Genomic DNA, 18,025 nt, shown 5'->3' with positions numbered 1-18,025 from the left:
AGGAAGCTGCTCCAGGGACTACAGAAGCAAGCAAGCTCCCAGACAGTGAGCGAACAGGAGGAGCAAACAGGAGTTGGCCAGGGGCAGGGGCGGTCAAGGGGGAGGCCCCTAACATTTTTTTAATTATTTTTCTTGTAACACACACTTCCACACCAGTGGGACTCTGCTTTTAACCTCTACCGAGTAGAGGAGCAGGCATTGGCTAGTCTAGAACAATCACAAAACTAGACACAAAAAGGGAAAAGAGGCTATGGAAGGACAAGACTCTCCAGTGGTGGTGACCTGCAAGGTGTGTGCCATGTTTGTTTTCTTGCCTGAGAACAACATGGCCTACTCCTGCAACAAGTGCAAGCTGACCACCCTGCTGGAAGAAAAGGTAAGTGGACTGGAGTGGCGACTATTGACCCTCCGGGGAATAAGAGAACATGAAGAGTTCTTGGACAGAATGGGGGAACTACAGCAGTAGAGGGAAGACCAGAAGCTTGAAGAACAACAGCAAGCTGAGGCAGAAGTGGGAAATGCTGAGGAGAAGAAAAATGGAGTAGAGGATACTCCTTGGAAAAGGGTGACAGTTAGGAGAAGAAGAACTAGATGCCACTCTGCACCAGTGGAAGCAGTGGAGCTGTGGAACCGATTCCAGGTACTTGCGGATGAGACTGGAGGACAGCCTGCAGAGGAAGAATCACAGGGGAACCTACATGAGAGTGAGCAAGAGGCTGAAGGTCAGTCAAACAGAGGCGATGAAATCCAGGCCTACAACAAGAAGAAGAGAAGAGTGGTAGTAGTGGGAGACGCCTTGCTGCGTGGGATCGAGACCCAAGTAGGTCGCAAAGACCTGTGGACTCGCCAGGTATGTTGTCTCCTGGGAGGACGGATTAGAGCAGAGCTTTCCAAACTGTGTGTCGCAACACATTAGTGTGTCGCCAGCAGTGTGTAGGTGTGTCGCGCGAAAACTGTGAGGAAGGGCACCGTGGAGTTCCCTTACTCACGTTTGCTTCGCTTGGTCCCTCCCCCGGAACTTCCTAAAGCAGCTAATGTTAAAGCAGCTTAGCTGCTAAGGCTTAGGTGCGTTAACATTCGCTGCTTTAGGATCACGTGGCGTCTTGATGCAGGACGCACGTGATTGGCGGTGTTGGAGTGGTACGGCGAGGAGTGTGGAAACACAGGCTGCACGAGGAGTGTGGAGAATTCCAAGTTAGCAGAGCAATTAGTCAAGCAATTTGCAATCAGCTCGGGCGAGTGGCTTCCCCATGTCCTCGGTGCGGCTGCAGGGCAGCGGGGGAGAACAACGGCCCGCTGGACGCCCCCAGAGCAGGGAGGGCTGCACCGCATAGGCGAGGAGCTTCGAGCCTGCACTCCCCAGAAAGGTAGAGGCTCGGGGCGAAGAGAGGGGAAGGGAGGCACTGCCCTGGGAGCAGCGCTCAGCCGACACCGGCGCGGAGAACTGGCAGCGGCCACCAGCCCTGCGTGGTTTCGGGCGTGCCCTTCGCGGACTTCTGGCCAAAGTACCACACAGGTGGAAACGCCACCTGGGACTGCACCGAGCGGGCCATCCACCATCTTGGCCAGTCAGAACGGAGCTCAGTTGATTTCTGCCATTTATTTTTATTTTTACTCTGCTGTAATTGTGGATTACCCCTTCATGGATCACTGCCTTGTTGTGGCGAAGGGGCTTGCGTAACTCAGTGAAGCCATAAGCTATGCCATGCAGGGCTACCCAAGATGGACAGGTCATGGCAGAGAGTTCTGACAAAATGTGGTCCACTGGAGAAGGAAATGGCAACCCACTCCAGTATTCTTGCCAAGAAAACCCCATGGAACGTATCACAAGGCTAAAAGAGATGACGCCGGAAGATGAGCCCCTCAGGTCGGAAGGTGTCCAATATGCTACTGGGGAAGAGCAGAGGTATTTCCAAGTAGCGCCAGAAAGAGTGAAGCGGCTGGGCCAAAGCCGAAAGGACACTCAGCTGTGGATGTGTCTGGTGGTGAAAAGAAAATCCGATGCTGTAAAGAACAATATTGTTTAGGAACCTGGAATGTCAGATCAATGAATCAAGGTAAGCTGGAGGTGGTCAAACATGAGATGGCAAGATTGAACATCGACATCTTGGGAATCAGCGAACTAAAATGGACAGGCATGGGCGAATTTAATTCAGGTGACCATCATATCTACTATTGTGGGCAAGAATCCCTTAGAAGAAATGGCGTAGCACTCATAGTCAACAAAAGGGTGGGAAAAGCAGTACTGGGGTACAATCTTAAAAATGATAGAATGATCTCAGTACGAATCCAAGGCAAACCATTCAACATCACAGTAATTCAAGTCTATGCCCCAACCACTGAGGCCGAAGAAGCTGAGGTTGATCGGTTCTATGAAGACCTACAACACCTTCTAGAACTAACACCAAAAAAAGATGTCCTCTTCATCATAGGGGATTGGAATGCTAAAGTAGGAAGTCAAGAAATCACTGGGATAACAGGCAGGCATGGCTTTGGTGTACAAAATGAAGCAGGACAAAAGCTAATAGAGTTTTGCCAAGAGAACATGCTGATCATAGCAAACACTCTTTTCCAACAGCACAAGAGGCGACTCTACACATGGACGTCACCAGATGGTCAATATCGAAATCAGATTGATTATGTCCTTTGCAGCCAAAGATGGAGAAGCTCCATACAGTCAGTAAAAACAAGACCTGGAGCTGACTGTGGCTCAGATCATGAGCTTCTTGTTGCAAAATTTCGGCTTAAATTGAAGAACGTCGGGAAAACCACTAAACCGTTCAGGTATGACCTAAATCATATCCCTGATGAATATACAGTGGAGGTGAGGAACAGATTTCAGGGATTAGACCTGATAGACAGAGTGCCTGAGGAACTATGGACGGAGGTCCGTAACATTGTTCAGGAGGCAGCAACTCAATCCATCCCAAAGGAAAAGAAATGCAAGAAAGCAAAGTGGCTGTCTGATGAGGCTTTACAAGTAGCTCACGAAAGAAGGGAAGCGAAAAGCAAGGGAGAAAGGGGAAGATATAGCCAACTGAATGCAGAGTTCCAGAGAATAGCAAGGAGAGACAAGAAGGCCTTCTTAAATGAACAATGCAAAGAAATCGAGGAAAACAACAGAATGGGAAAGACTAGAGATCTCTTCAAGAAAATTGGAGATCTCAAGGGAACGTTATGTGCAAAGACGGGCATGATAAAGGACGAAGAAGGCAGGGACTTAACAGAAGCAGATGAGATTAAGAAGAGATGGAAAGAATACACAGAAGAACTATACAGGAAAGATCTGAATGTCCCCGATAGCCATGATAGTGCGGTCACTGAACTTGAGCCGGACATCCTAGAGAGTGAAGTCAAGTGGGCCTTAGGAAGCATTAGTAACAACAAAGCTAGCGGAGATGACAGTATTCCAGCCGAGCTACTTAAAATCCTAAAAGATGATGCTGTTAAAGTGCTGCATTCAATATGCCAACAAATCTGGAACACTCAACAGTGGCCACAAGACTGGAAAAGGTCAGTTTACATTCCAATTCCAAAGAAGGGCAACGCCAAAGAGTGTTCAAACTACCGCACCATTGCGCTCATTTCACACGCCAGCAAGGTGATGCTCAAAATCCTACAAGCTAGGCTTCAGCAGTATGCGAAACGAGAACTACCGGAAGTACAAGCTGGGTTTCGAAGAGGCAGAGGAACTAGAGATCAAATCGCCAACATTCGCTGCATCATGGAGAAAGCAAGAGAATTCCAGAAAAACGTCTATTTCTGCTTCATTGACTACGCTAAAGCCTTTGATTGTGTGGATCACAACAAACTGTGGCAAATTCTTAAAGTGATGGGAGTACCAGACCACCTTACCTGTCTCCTGAGAAACCTGTACGAGGGTCAAGAAGCAACAGTAAGAACCAGACATGGAACAACCGATTGGTTCAAAATTGGGAAAGGGGTACGACAAGGCTGCATATTGTCACCCTGCTTATTTAACTTATATGCAGAGTACATCATGAGAAATGCCGGGTTGGATGAATCAGAGGTCGGAATTAAGATTGCTGGGAGAATTATCAACAACCTCCGATATGCAGACGATACCACCCTAATGGCAGAAAGCGAAGAGGATCTAAAGAGCCTCTTGTTGAGGGTGAAAGAGGAGAGTGCAAAAGCTGGTTTGAAACTCAACATTAAAAAAACGAAGATCATGGCATCTGGCCCCATCACTTCCTGGCATATAGAAGGGGAAGAAATGGAAGCAGTGACAGATTTTACTTTCTTGGGCTCCAAGATCACCGCAGACGGTGACTGTAGCCATGAAATTAAAAGACGCTTGCTCCTTGGGAGGAAAGCTATGGCAAACCTAGACAGCATAGTAAGAAGCAGAGACATCACCTTGCCGACAAAGGTCCGTCTAATCAAAGCTATGGTTTTCCCAGTAGTAATGTATGGCTGTGAGAGCTGGACTATAAGGAAGGCTGAGCGCCGAAGAATTGATGCTTTCGAACTGTGGTGCTGGAGAAGACTCTTATGAGTCCCCTGGACTGCAAGGAGGTCAAATCAGTCCATCCTAAAGGAAATCAACCCTGAGTGCTCATTGGAAGGACAGATACTGAAGCTGAAGCTCCAATATTTTGGCCACCTAATGCGAAGAGAAAACTCCCTGGAAAAGACCCTGATGCTGGGAAAGACTGAAGGCAAAAGGAGAAGGGGACGGCAGAGGATGAGATGGCTAGATAGCATCACGGATGCAATGAATATGAACTTGAGCACGCTCCGGGAGAGAGCGCAGGACAGGAAGGCCTGGCGTGCTATGGTCCATGGGGTCACGAAGAGTCGGACACGACTGAACAACAACAACAATAATTGTGGATTAACCACCCACTGGCAGTGTACCACCGGAGAGTGCTGGAACTGGACTCTGGACATAGGCATTGCAAATATTTACAGCAGTATAGCCTTGTAGTGAGACATATATATTTACACCATTTTGGTTGGACTTTTGCTTCTCTACTTCATGTGTTTTTGCAGCTGAGCTCCTACCTGGGCCTATGCGTCCTAATATGTATTGTAAATACTTTAGTTAATTTTGTTTATTTTTCACATTTTCTCCTGGTCCTGATTCCTATCTTTATCTCACTTTATCGCTGTGGGAGTGGAGCGCAGGTGCTGTTATTTTCATAAGAAAAAACAGAGAAAGATAAGCACTAAAAACATGAAAGTATGGTAGCAAATAAATTAAAGTGTCATTTTACCTCAAAACACTGTCATTTGTCAGAAAAACCAGTAGGATACTTTACTGAGCTTTCAAAATCAATAAAGAAGCAGTCTGCATCATTCACAAAGAGAATGAAGACATCAGAGAAAGCTCAAAAGGCAAGTTACTTGGTTGCTCAAATAATTGCCAAAAACAAGGACCCACACGCTATTGCCGACACCACCATAAAGGAATCTTGCTGTGCTATTGTTCAAACAATGTTTGGGCCCGAATTTGAGATAGAAGTTAATAAAATCCCTTTGGCAGATAACACAATCGGAAGACGTATTCAAGACATGTCTGATGACATTAAGCAGCAAATGAAGGATATTTTTCAAGATGATAACATGATCTTTACATTGCAATTAGATGAAGCAACAGATGTCAGTGGGTTAGCACAATTATTGGTTTTTATACGCTTCATTCATACTGACAGAATTATTGAGCAATTCTTGTGTTGTCTAGAACTTCCAATGAGAACTAGAGGTGAAGATATATTTAAAACTTTTGATTGCTTCATGAAGGAAAATAATTTGCAATGGTTAAATTGTGTAGGAATATGCACAGATGGCGCACCCTCAATGGTTGGTTCAACAAAAGGTTTTATAGCTTTAGCAAAGAAAGAGAATGAAAATCTTATAATTACTCATTGCTTTTTACATCGCGAAGCACTAGTCGCACAAACCATTGGAAATGAATTAAGAAAAGTTTTGGACAAAGTGGTTCAAATGGTCAATTACATTAAAAGTAGACCTCTTCAATAAAGATTATTTGCTCATATTTGTGAAGACATGGGGGCAAGGTTTAAAAAGCTTCTACTACACACAGAAGTTCGTTGGCTCTCAAGAGGTCGAGTGCTTTGTCGTGTATATGAATTGAGGGAAATGATGCTTAAACTTTTTGAGGAAAATCAGCAGAATGAATTCTGCGATCTAATTCAAAGCAAACTTCGGTGCACAAAATTGGCATATCTTGCTGACATATTTGAACATTTGAATAAAATAAACACCAGTATGCAAGGAAAAGGAGAAAATATCTTAACAGCGGTAGATAAAATTTGTGCTATGAGAGACAAAATAGCAATTTGGAAAAGGAAAGTGAAAGAAGGAAATTTTGAAATGTTTTCCAAAACTGCTGAGTGCCAGCTAAAATGTGATATCAGCTCGCTAACTGTTGACCATTTAACATTGCTTGGAGAGAAAGTTCATCATTACTTCCCAAATGTTGAAATCCAAGACTATGATTGGATCAGAAATCCATTTCTTTCAACTGCAATGAGGAATTTTTCCCTTATTGAAGAAGAAGAATTAGCTGACATAAAAAATGATCGAAATCTGTTAATGATGCATGAACAGGGTGACTTAGACAGCTTTTGGATTCACATTTCAAAAATGCATCCAAACATAGCTAAAAAAGCGTTAAAAATTCTTCTGCAGTTTTGTACTACATACATTTGTGAAGTATCCTTTTCAATGATGGCAAGCTTAAAGACACTGAAACATGGAAGCTTAAAAATGCTTGATGACGAAATGCGAGTGTCTTTATCTAATATTCCACCAAATATTGAAAACCTGTGTTCATCCCATCATCCTCATACATCCCATTAAAATGGTAAGTAGTTATTGGTGTTATTCAACTTTTTTAAATTCTTGCACATATTTACATACGGTTTACTCATAAATGAAAACAATGTATGTTATTATCTTACAAATCATATATTTTTAAAAATATAAATGAAAGGTTTTCATGAGATATGTTGTATCCCCATACATTTCGTTATTACAATTTATGTATGTGTCCATATCTCTTATAACGGGTTAGTTTAACCTCCGGTTTGCTAGTAAAACTGAGTTACCGTGTCACGAAATGATGCATGTCTTAAAAAGTGTGTCACCAACACAAAAAGTTTGGAAAGCTCTGGATTAGAGACATGACTGAAAGGTTGCCTGCACTCATAATGCCCACTGACATGTATCCCTTTCTTCTCATCCATGTGGGAACAAATGATACCGCCAAGCGGAGCTACGAAGAAATCACGTCAGACTTTGAAGCTTTGGGAAGGAAACTCAAGGACTTTGGGGCCCAGATAGTTTTCTCATCCATCCTTCCAGTAGTCAGAAGAGGGTAGAAAGGGAACGAAAAATACTCCGGGTGAATGACTGGCTATGGAGGTGGTGCCGACGCGAGAGATTTGGATTCTGGGACCACAGGCTATACTTCCTGGAAGATGGGCTGTTGGCTAGGGACGGGTTGCACCTCACAAAGGCTGGGAAGAATGTGTTTGGCCACAGCATGAAGAACTTCATCAGAAGGGCTTTAAACTGAATCCTACGGGGAAGGGAGATGTAACGTTGGGGGTAACAATGGACGAAGGCTCATGCACCGCAATGGAGAGAACAGCTCTAAAAGTGCCCAATAATAGTCTTCACAAACATGTAGGAAGAAAGCCAGACCATGAAGCACATGGCATTTGATGTCTATATACTAATGCCCAGAGTATGGGAAACAAACAGAACGAACTTGAACTCTTAATACAGGAGGGAAACTATGACTTGATAGGTGTAACTGAGACTTGGTGGGATGACTCTCATGACTAGAATACAGCAATTGAAGGATATAACTTGATCAAAAAGAACAGGAGGAACAGAAAGGGAAGTGGGGTAGCACTGGATGTGAAATATACATATCTCTGCACAGAAATACAGGAGGATGAGCTTGGTAGCCCCATCGAGAGCATCTGGGTCAAAATAAATGGAGCAAACAATAAAAGGAACCTGGTGGTCGGAGTCTACTACCGGCCACCCAAGCAAGAAGAAGACAAGGATGAAACTTTTGAAAAGCAAATAGCCAATGTTTCAAGGAAGCATGACGTATCAGTGATAGGGGACTTCAATTTCCCCGATATTTGTTGGGAGACAAATTCTGCAAAACATGGCCCCTCCAGGAAATTCCTGACTTGTGTGGCGGATAACTTCCTCCTACAGAAAGTAGAGGAAGGAACTAGAGGATCGGCTATCCTTGACTTGATCCTAACCAACAGAGATGACTTAGTGGATAAAGTAGCAGTTCTGGGAACTCTGGGGGAAAGCGACTATGTTGTACTTGAGTTCTTGGTTCTAAGGGAAGCAAAAGTCGAGTGTGGTCAAACGCGTACCCTGGATTTTAGGAAAGCTGATTTTAATAAACTCAGAACAATGATCAGCAAGGTCCCATGGCAAGCGCCTCTAACGAGAAAAGGAGTCCCAGCTGGGTGGGAGCTTTTAAAAAAGGAAATTCTCAAGGCACAATTACAAACAATTCCAACTAGAAGAAAAGGTGGAAGACAACAGAAGAAGCCAACGTGGCTTCACAAAAGGCTTAGGGATGACCTGAAAACAAAAAAGGATACATATAGGAAGTGGAAAGAAGGCCAAGCAACAAAGGAAGAGTACAGGCAGGTAGCACAGAATTGCAGGGATGGCGTCAGGAAGGCTAAAGCTGAGAATGAGCTGAGGTTAGCAAGGGATGCTAAAAGCAACAAAAAGGCTTTCTTCAGCTACGTGCATAGTAAAAGGCAGAGGAAAGAAATGGTTGTTCAGCTACTCAATAAGGATGGCAAAACGATAACAGATGACAAAGAAAAGGCAGAGGTGCTCAATTCCTACTTTGGCTCAGTCTTCTCCCAAAAGAGGGTCTATGACCCCCCTGGCAAAGGCGAAGTACAGGCTGAAGGGGCAGGATTGCAGCTTGAGATCGATAGGCCTATGGTCAAGGAACATCTCATTACTTTGAATGAGGTCAAATCCCCAGGGCCAGATGAACTGCATCCTAGAGGAATAAAGGAACTGGCAGAAGAACTCTCAGAACTGCTGTCTATTCTCTTTGAGAAATCATGGAGGACGGGGGAAGTGCCAGATGACTGGAGGAGGGCTAATGTTGTCCCTATCTTCAAAAAGGGTAAAAAGGAGGAACCTGGGAACTACAGAACAGTCAGTCTGACATCAATCCCTAGGAAAATTCTGGAGCAGATGATAAAGCAATCCATCTGCAAGCACCTTGAAAACAATGCAGCGATTACTCGAAGCCAACATGGATTTGTCAAGAACAAATCCTGCCAGAAAAATCTGATCTCATTTTTGGATCAGGTAACCTCCCTTGTAGACCGTGGGAATGCTGTAGACATCATATACCTCGACTTCAGCAAAGCTTTCGACAAAGTGCCCCATGATATCCTGATGAGCAAACTAGCTCAAAGTGGGCTAGATGGAACAACGATCTGGTGGATCCACAGTTGGCTACAGAATTGGACTCAAAGAGTGCTCATCAATGGGACCTTCTCAAACTGGGGAGAGGTAACGAGTGGGGTACCGCAGGGCTCAGTCCTGGGCCCAGTGCTCGTCAACATTTGTATTAATGACTTGGAGGAGGAGGTGCAGGGAATGCTGATAAAATTTGCAGATGACACAGAATTCGGCAGGATAGCTAATACTTTGGAAGACAGAAGCAAAATTCAAAGCGATCTGGATAGACTGGAGCGCTGGGCAGAAAACAACAGAATGACATTTCATAGGGATAAATGCCAAGTTCTGCACCTAGGAAAAAGAAACCAAATGCACAGTTACAAGATGGGTGATACGTGGCTCAACCACACTACAAGCGAGAAGGATCTTGGAATTGTTGTCGATCACAAGCTGAAGATGAGCCAACAATGTGATGTGGCTGCAAAAAAGGCAAATGCTATTTTGGGCTGCATTAACAGAAGCATAGCTTCCAAATCCCGGGAAGTACTAGTTCCTCTCTACTCAGCACTGGTTAGGCCTCATCTGGAGTACTGTGTCCAGTTCTGGGCACCACACTTTAAGAAGGATGCAGACAAACTGGAGAGGGTGCAGAGGAGGGCAACAAAGATGATCAGGGGACTGGAAACAAAGTCCTTCGAGGAGAGACTGAAAGAACTGGGCATGTTTAGCCTTGAGAAGAGAAGACTGAGGGGAGATATGATAGCACTCTTCAAGGACTTGAAAGGTTGTCACAGAGAGGAAGGCCAGGATCTCTTCTCGTTCATCCCAGAGTGCAGGACACGGAATCATGGGCTCAAGTGACAGGAAGCCAGATTCCGGCTGAACATCAGGAAAAACGTCCTGACTGTTTGAGCAATACTGGAGGCCTTCAAAACGAGGCTGGACAGCCATCTGTCAGGCATGCTTTGACTCGGATTCCTGCATTGAGCATGGGGTTGGACTCGATGGCCTTGTAGGCCCCTTCCAACCCTACTATTCTATGATTCTATGATCTAGAGTACTGTGTATGAGAGAACATATATTGATAAAGCCATTAAGTTACCTGTTTATCATTCAACAACTTATTTGCTGTAAGTAATAAAGTTTATTTGCTTAACCAAATCCTACACCTTCTGCTCTGGGCTACGTAAGGGGAGGTATCAAGGGAACAGTACAGGATTATAAGTAAAGTCTGTGTGTCCTCGCAGAGAGGGGACTGGGTAAAAGCTTGGACCGGAGCCTTAAAGGTCCTGGTGGCAACGAAACCCGGCATGTGAGAAAGAAGGTGGTTCCTACTGGGAGTGAGAAAGGCCTTAGAGAAGGGGAATTCTCACTAGGAGAAGGCAGGAAGGTCTTACTATGGCTCTCTGTAATTCTACTCTCTGCTGCCTCTGGACCTGTGATGCAAGAGGCAGGTCTGAGTTACAATGGACCTTGATGTGTTGCAAAACAAAGGATCAGCCATTGCTTTTCTGTCCCAGAATCCATTGCTAGGTATAATCTAATACCTGCAACTTCTACCAGGACTGATGCATTCAGACTGCAAATCTCCATGTTGAGACCTAGTTGAGACTAAGTCTAAAACTACAGACCTCATCTGGCCAAAAATGGTTTGGACTTTACTGTTTCTTCCTGCATCCCCTACTTTTTGTATCACCTGGCCTAAGAGCTCCAGAGAACACAAAAGCTTGCACATTTTTGTGGGATCTGGATTGGCCCTAATAAATCCAACTATGGATTTTGGGGGTTTCCCTTCTTGGACCAACACAGCTTTCCTTGGTTTCTCAGCCATTCCTGATTTTGCTAGTCCTGCTGGGTGGGGAAGATGCATGGGGCAGGGGGTGCCTGGCCTGAGGCAGCCGTGCCATATCCTGGAAACGTGAACTTCTGCTCCTAATCAGGCAATGTAACCAATCCAGTGCGAGTGTCACCTGCCCTGCTTTTAAGATGATGGCGCCGATGTTGCGTTGTTTCCAGCACCTCCTGAAAACATCTTTATTTCAGGAAGCCTTCCTTGATCAACTGGCCATGGTTTTACCAGAATTCTGTTTCTTTTTAAAAATAGTAAGTATTTTAACATTATGTTTTATTCTTTTATCCTATTTTGTATTTTTATTGTTCATCACTCTGGAATCTGTATAGATGTGGAGCAGTATACAAATGTTGTAAATAAATGCATAAAATAAATAGCAGGGCCTGTGGAGTCATGTTTTTACATGCATTTGAAAAGTTCAACCCATAAATAGAAAAAAGGCAGATTACTTAACAGAGATGTTTTCAGTTTCTTTTGCCTTATTGCCTAATTACTTTTGCTTTTCTGCCTCTTGTACTTCCTCTAGGAACATAAATGAGGCTGGAGAGCCATCTGTTGAGGATGCTGCAGTTGCATCCTACATTAGAGTCCCCGCCTGGAGTAGGGGGTTGGACTAGATGAGTTCCAGGTCCCTATGATTCTCTGTGGGCAAGTGATGCAAGTCCAGATCAGCCCTCCCCCACCCCCATGCAGCCAAACTATGGCAGCAGATGGAGAGGAAGGCTTTGCCACCTGCCAGCCCTGATCTAGCCACACCCGCGGGCATACCTGCCACTTCCTTTGCCTGGCTCACCACCTCATGGGCATAGAAAGCTGGGAAGATGCCCCGCTCCCCCGTGCGCATGTTGTAGCCCCGGTACCAGTAATCATCCTCCTCCAGCTCCACGAGGATGGGGTCATCCACATCGAGCTCCAACTCATCTTCATGGCGAGGGATGAACCTGGTGGAGGAAGAAGAGTCCAAAGGCTGGTAGGGTGGGGACTTCTGGGGACCACAGCCACAGCACGCCCCCTGCGGCCAACATGCTCCTTCCCTTCGCTGTGGAACACTGGGCCAGCCCGGATTCATTGGAGGAGCCAGCCCCCTCCCATGCCTTCAGTGGATGATGGCCATAACCACCTTGACACTTTCTATTTTGCATAGAGAATGAAATCTTTGCATTTGTTACCAGACTTCTTCACAGAAACACAGATGCTGCCACGCTGGACCAAATGCGCATTGAGTAGTTGCCCAGTAGAGAGGGGAAGGCACTGCACGTGCTCGGAGGCACCCTCTGCTGCATTACTCCTCATATGTTGCAGCTTGGAGCCATGTCATTGAAAAACTGGTTCTGCTGCCAAAATTAAGCCTCAACCAATGTGACAACATGGAGTGGCATGACTAGCAATCCATTCTTCTTCCTAGTAAGGCTTCTGTATGCTGTGCCACCAGAGGGTTCCCCTGGGTGTGCAGGGCAGGGGGCCAGCACAAAGAAAAGGCTCCCTTAGAGCAACACAGGAACTCTTGGATCCTGATGTGAGGGTCCCCGTGACAAATATTTGCCCCAGAAGTCTTTGCAAGACTCTTGCACCAGCCATTGTAATAGGCTACCCTGCAAATAGTTATTGGTCTTCTATACTTCTCTCCTAAGCTACAATTTTCAAAAACGAGAAAATGAAATATTAAGATATATTGTTATATGAAGTTTGAATCAGTTTGATTTTAGTACAGCATTCATGCTGACATGCAATGATTTTTTTTACTGAACTTTTCACTGACTTCTGAGCCTGTTATTGTTAAAGTAAGGTGGGAAAACAAGGTGGAACCATATTCCCTTCTCAAGTCAGGAAAAAGCAACAGGTGCATCAGATAAGATATATGTAGGAAGAATGTCTGCTTATGTGTAGTATTGTTCCTATGTTCTGCTTATGATGGAAATGAGTAAAGATGGCATGAAACATTTTGTGAGCAGAACTGAAAGACAGCTCAGGGCTAAAATAGCAAGACAACAGACCTGCAGAACAGAACACAGAAGGTATCCTTTTTAGGAATTTAAGGGAATGAGTTGCTCTGCAGTGCTGACAAGTATATGGAGCAAATATATTAATTTCAAATCATGGCTGGGAATTTTGGAAAAATAATAACTCATTCTTAAAAAGTGCTGCTCGTTCTGTTCTTTGTAAAAACATCACATAAGCAGCTCATTTAAAAAATCATATAAATATGAGAGCCAGAGCTAAGGAAAGTGAGGACATAGCACCTGTCCTCATTAGGACCAAAACAGCTGTACTCATTGGCTTCTCTACTCCTTTTTGCTTCAGCTCAGAAATTTCATTTGGGTAAGAAACTTTCATCTTTCAACTTTCATCAACAAAGACACACTCCTAAAGTAATTCTTGGAAATCGTTTAAAAATGTGTTTTCTTGTAACAACCATGTCGTATTTTTATATACACTCTTATATCAAGGGTCTTATATCATCTTTTTTAAAATGTAAAAACTGCTTAAGATTTTAAAGTAAAAGATAAAAAGATATGCCTGATCTCAGAGTGCTGTTAAATTCTCTGTGCGTTTTATATCAGAAGTCAGGAAACCTGCATTCCTGGTGGCACCTTGTTCTTGGGACACTGAGTGAGGCGAGGGGTTCAGGACCAGCTGGTTCAGGACCAGCTGCAGACTGAACTCTCATCCCACAGAATCCCCGCACAAGGACAAATCTGTCACGCCCTGCCACTCTCGGAGGGGGCCTGCCAGCTCCCGCTCCCCCCGCTCTCCCCTCTCACCTGAAGACTGCTCGGTGCGTCTGCTCCCGCTCCTCCCCGTTCACCGTGCACGAAAACAGACCAAAGGATTCTGTGCCTGATGGGGGAGCAGAGAAAAGGTCGCCGCAGGCTGAGGACCCCAGCAACGCAAAGCAAGGGGCTGACGGCCAGCGGGGCGTCGCCAATCGCATGAGCAGGGAAGGCTAGTGGGGACCCCCACCTCTGGGCAGGAGAAGAGCCAATCGCAGATGCCAGTGGGAGGCGATGGCTGTGGCCATGACAGAAGAGGGTGGAGGGGTGCCACAAGCGGGCTCTGAGGGCTCCTGCAGTTTGGCACCAAGGGGAATCCCTGCATCAGGGGATTGGAATGGCAGCAGAGGGCCAGCTACGGGCCACAGAAAGCATCATGTCCGCCCCCCCCCCCCGGCAAGAGATGTGGCACTTACTGGAGGAACGGGAAGTGCTGTTGACAAAGACATTGAGGAATTTCTTGGAGAAGTGGAGGTCAGCCTCAGGGGAAGAGTCCTCCGAGGATGAGCTGTGCCCGTCTGCCGCCCCCAGCCCCTCCCCGAAGTCGCTGGCCGCATCCTCCAGGTCGGGGGCATCACAGGCACGGAGCAGCTCACTGTCGTCGCTCAGCACAGAGGTGCAGCGCTTGAGGCTCACCAGCTCCAGCTGCGTGTTCTCGTCCACAACCAGGGTGTACTTGATGGAATCGTAGGCCAAGGAGTCATCCAGCACCACAGCAGGAGGGGGCAGCGGCAACTCTTCCGAAAACGGGGAGCCCTTCAGGCTGCCCAAGCTGGGGGCCTCCTCCTCCCCCTCCTCGGGGGAATAGGCCAAGCTGAAGCAACGGTTGGTCTTGGCCGTGGAGATGTCCAGCCCCTCGTTGCACTCTAACCGGATATCATCAATCATGTCATTGTCCTCCAAGATGCCCGAGCCCAGGTCCCCGTCAATCACACAGTCCTCTGGCATGCTGGCTGGCTCAGCCTTGCTGGGGGGCTCCCGAGGGGGCAAGCTTTTGGGGGCAGGGACACTGTTGCAGCAGCCAGAGAGCGGCCGCCCAGGGAAGACGGGGGCAATGGTGTCATTGGTTGAGTTGCAGAGGAACAGGTAGGGCCCCGCGTCCCCTGCAAGAGGCTCCCCCTTGGCCTCTGGGGGCTTCTCCTCCACGGTGCCCTGCAGGGAGCAGCGGAGCGTCTCCATGTCCACCAGCTCGATGCTTTGCTGGGGGCAGGGCTGGCTGTCGCTCAGGGCCTCGCTGGGGATCTCGGGCTCCAGGTCAGAGGCAGGAGAGATGGTGTCGGAAAGGGAGTGCGCTGCAGGGAAGCACTCGTCGGCACACTTGATGGGGTAGGAGCCCTCCGAGATCAGTTTGTTCACTAGATTGCTGAGGAGCCATGGGGAGTCAGAGTCCTCACTCAGGTCCGCCTCCGACTCCGACTCAGACTCCGAGTCATATTCGCTGTTCCTGCCGTCCTCTTCCCCCTCAGGCAGGAGCCTCGGCCCCACCGGCAAGTAGAAGGAGCGGCGGAGGCTCTCCAGGCTACGGTCGGGGCTTATCTCCAGTTCCAGGGGCCCTGAGGGGGGCCCGTCTGCCTGGTCCACAGGAGCAGATGGGTCCTCGTAGAACTCCTCTACCTTGAGCACTGCCAGGCTCTGCCCCTGCATCAGGCTGCCCTCTGGGGGCAGCTCCAGCCCCTCCTCTTCCTTGCCTGTTTCCAGCAGAAGGGCGTCCTTCAGGCCCATCACCCCCGGAGCCTCCAGGTCCGCCTCCAGGTCTGCCTCGGAGCCAGGGGAGCTGGCTTCCTCGATGGAGTTGGTGAGGTGGGAGGAGCGTCCGCTGCTGCTGTCGCTGCTCAGGTCCAGCTCTGTTTCGGAGATGCTGGAGATCATGTTGCTGGCCAGGCGGTTGCCGCTGCGAGCAAAGGCGGCTTCAAGTTCACCCTCCACGTCCGAGTCGGACCCAGGCGAGCTGAGGTCTTCACTGTGCCGGCCGCACAGCGGGAAGCCCTTGGAGTTGCGGCTGGTGAGATCGGCCTCGATGCCCGGGTCCGATGAAGGAGACGTGGTATCTGACGAGGCCGACGGCAACCCTCGCACACTCGGCGCTCGGCTCCCGTGGGTGCCCTCTCCTTCGGAGCTTAGCAGCCCTCTGGTTGCCCTGGTGGGGCTTCCCTGGGCACCCACGGGGCGGCGCCCCCCACTGTCTGCATCTCTGTGGCCCTTTGCAGGATCGTCATCAGAGAGCAGGCTGCTGCCCCGGTCAATCGGGGAGACAAAGGAGCTGCGCCCTGTCTGTCCTCCGGCAGAGCCAGCAGGGTGGCAACCAGCCCCCTTCTCCTTCTCCTTCTCCCTGCATGCCACCGTATCCCTCTGAAATCTGGCGCAGTAGCTCTCTGTGGCCGGCACCCTGTGGGGGCTGGTGACGGGGGGCTGGGGCTCTGTGCCCTTCGGAGCAGCAAGCAGTGGCTCAGTGGATGCCAGGCCTGAGGATGCTGGAGGAGGCCGTGAGCCGGACACAGAGGAGACAATATTCATGTTGTGATCCTCCCCAGCCCGTACAGCAGGCAGGGACCCCCGCAGCTCTCGGCTGCTGCGTGCTGCATCATAAGGAGATGGCTTGCAAGGAGCCTGAGGGGGTGCTGGGCCTTTGCTGCTCTGAGTGTCCAAGCAGAGCCCATCCTGAAGACACGGGTGCAAGGGAGATGATCGCTCTGCAAGGGAAAGCAGACAGCCCTGTTCAGAACTTGGAGACCACGGGCTCCCCGTCATAAGGACTTCCTTGTGAGGTCTAGAGGGCGTCGTGTTCAGGGCAGTATGGGAGCCACCATCCCCACCATAGACCCCTAGCATCCGGTAGGAAAGCTGGAATCTCAAGTCCCCGAAACACCTGAAAGCTCCTCCTCCCCCGTCCCTACCCTGGAGGGTGGGAGGAAGGGGTGAGACCAGCACGGCTCCGCTGAAAAGTGCCACAAGCCCCTTGCCCCTGCCCTGTCTCCCAGTCGGGGAGCAGAATGTCCGGAGGGACCAGAGCCCTGCCAACCCTGCCTCCCGGTGTTCGGAGAGGCAGCAACATTCCCAGCCTTCTGCAGCAGTGGCCCAGGATCTTTTAATGACCATGAGGATGCTCCAACTGGCCTTTGCGCTCCCAAGCAACCACAGGACACTGGCAAGACTGGAATCTAAGGCTCTGAAGGCTCTCAAAGAAAAACAAATTAAGCTCACAGCAGCGGCTTGGAAAGAAGGCGCTCCCAGAGGTTCTACCAACAGCAGGGGACTAGGAAGAGTTTCAGTTTGTACCCAGAAGTGCCTTAATGTGCTTTATTCATGGCAAGTTGCTTTGAGTTTCTATGAGAAAACAGGATAAAAACTCACCCAAAAAAGGATTTTAACAAGTCTGATGGTTTGACAATTATTCCCTTTTCCCCAGGGAATGCTGGGAACTGTAGTTCTGTGAAAGAGCCTAGGGCTCTCCAACAGGCACTACTGTTCCCAGGATTCTTTGGGAAATGTCATCACAGATAAAGCAGTATAAAGCCCAGTATAAGTCTGTAGTGTAGAGGTGCGGGAGACTGAAGGCAGGAACACAGAAACACCCAGCCTGGAATTTGCTGCCCTCGGAGACACTGGGGTGGTGGGGGGCGGGGGGCAACTCACCAGCATGGGATGCAGAGGAGGAGGGGGAAGTCGTGGTGGAGTGGAGCAGCGTCTCTTGCCAGGTGGCGCGCTGCAGAGGGGCTGCTGGGTTGCAGCCACTGTTGTTGTTCAGGGAGTCCTGCTTAGAGACAGAAAAGAAGAGGGTGGGCCAGAGCAGCGAAAATGTATTTTAACTGGCGGCACCCTTGACAAAAACCTACGCCAGTGACAGAGAGTCCCTCAGCCAGAGGCAGCTGGAGCCGGCAGGTTCCAGGGCGGGATGTGCCGCTGACTCTGTCGGCTGCGCCTGTCTCACCAGGTGCATGGC

General features: G+C 48.2%; 1 protein-coding gene across 1 annotated transcript in view; it reads right to left on the bottom strand.

Moving 5' to 3' along the window:
• MAPK8IP2 (mitogen-activated protein kinase 8 interacting protein 2) overlaps positions 1-18,025 on the bottom strand; it is a 48,591-nt gene that overhangs the window by 11,305 nt on the left and 19,261 nt on the right. Inside the window, exons 4-7 of the mRNA XM_084811412.1 lie at positions 17,719-17,836; positions 14,502-16,775; positions 14,077-14,152; positions 12,083-12,255 (exon numbers count right to left, since the gene is read on the bottom strand). Coding sequence (XP_084667538.1) covers positions 12,083-12,255; positions 14,077-14,152; positions 14,502-16,775; positions 17,719-17,836 — 2,641 coding nt within the window. The remainder of the gene's footprint in view (positions 1-12,082; positions 12,256-14,076; positions 14,153-14,501; positions 16,776-17,718; positions 17,837-18,025) is intronic.

This window comes from Heloderma suspectum, chromosome 7, assembly GCF_057233095.1.
Source record: "Heloderma suspectum isolate Gila_16-S chromosome 7, 16-S_ref, whole genome shotgun sequence".
Taxonomy (NCBI): Eukaryota; Metazoa; Chordata; class Lepidosauria; order Squamata; family Helodermatidae; genus Heloderma; species Heloderma suspectum.
This window is presented reverse-complemented; position numbering and strand designations above follow the sequence as displayed.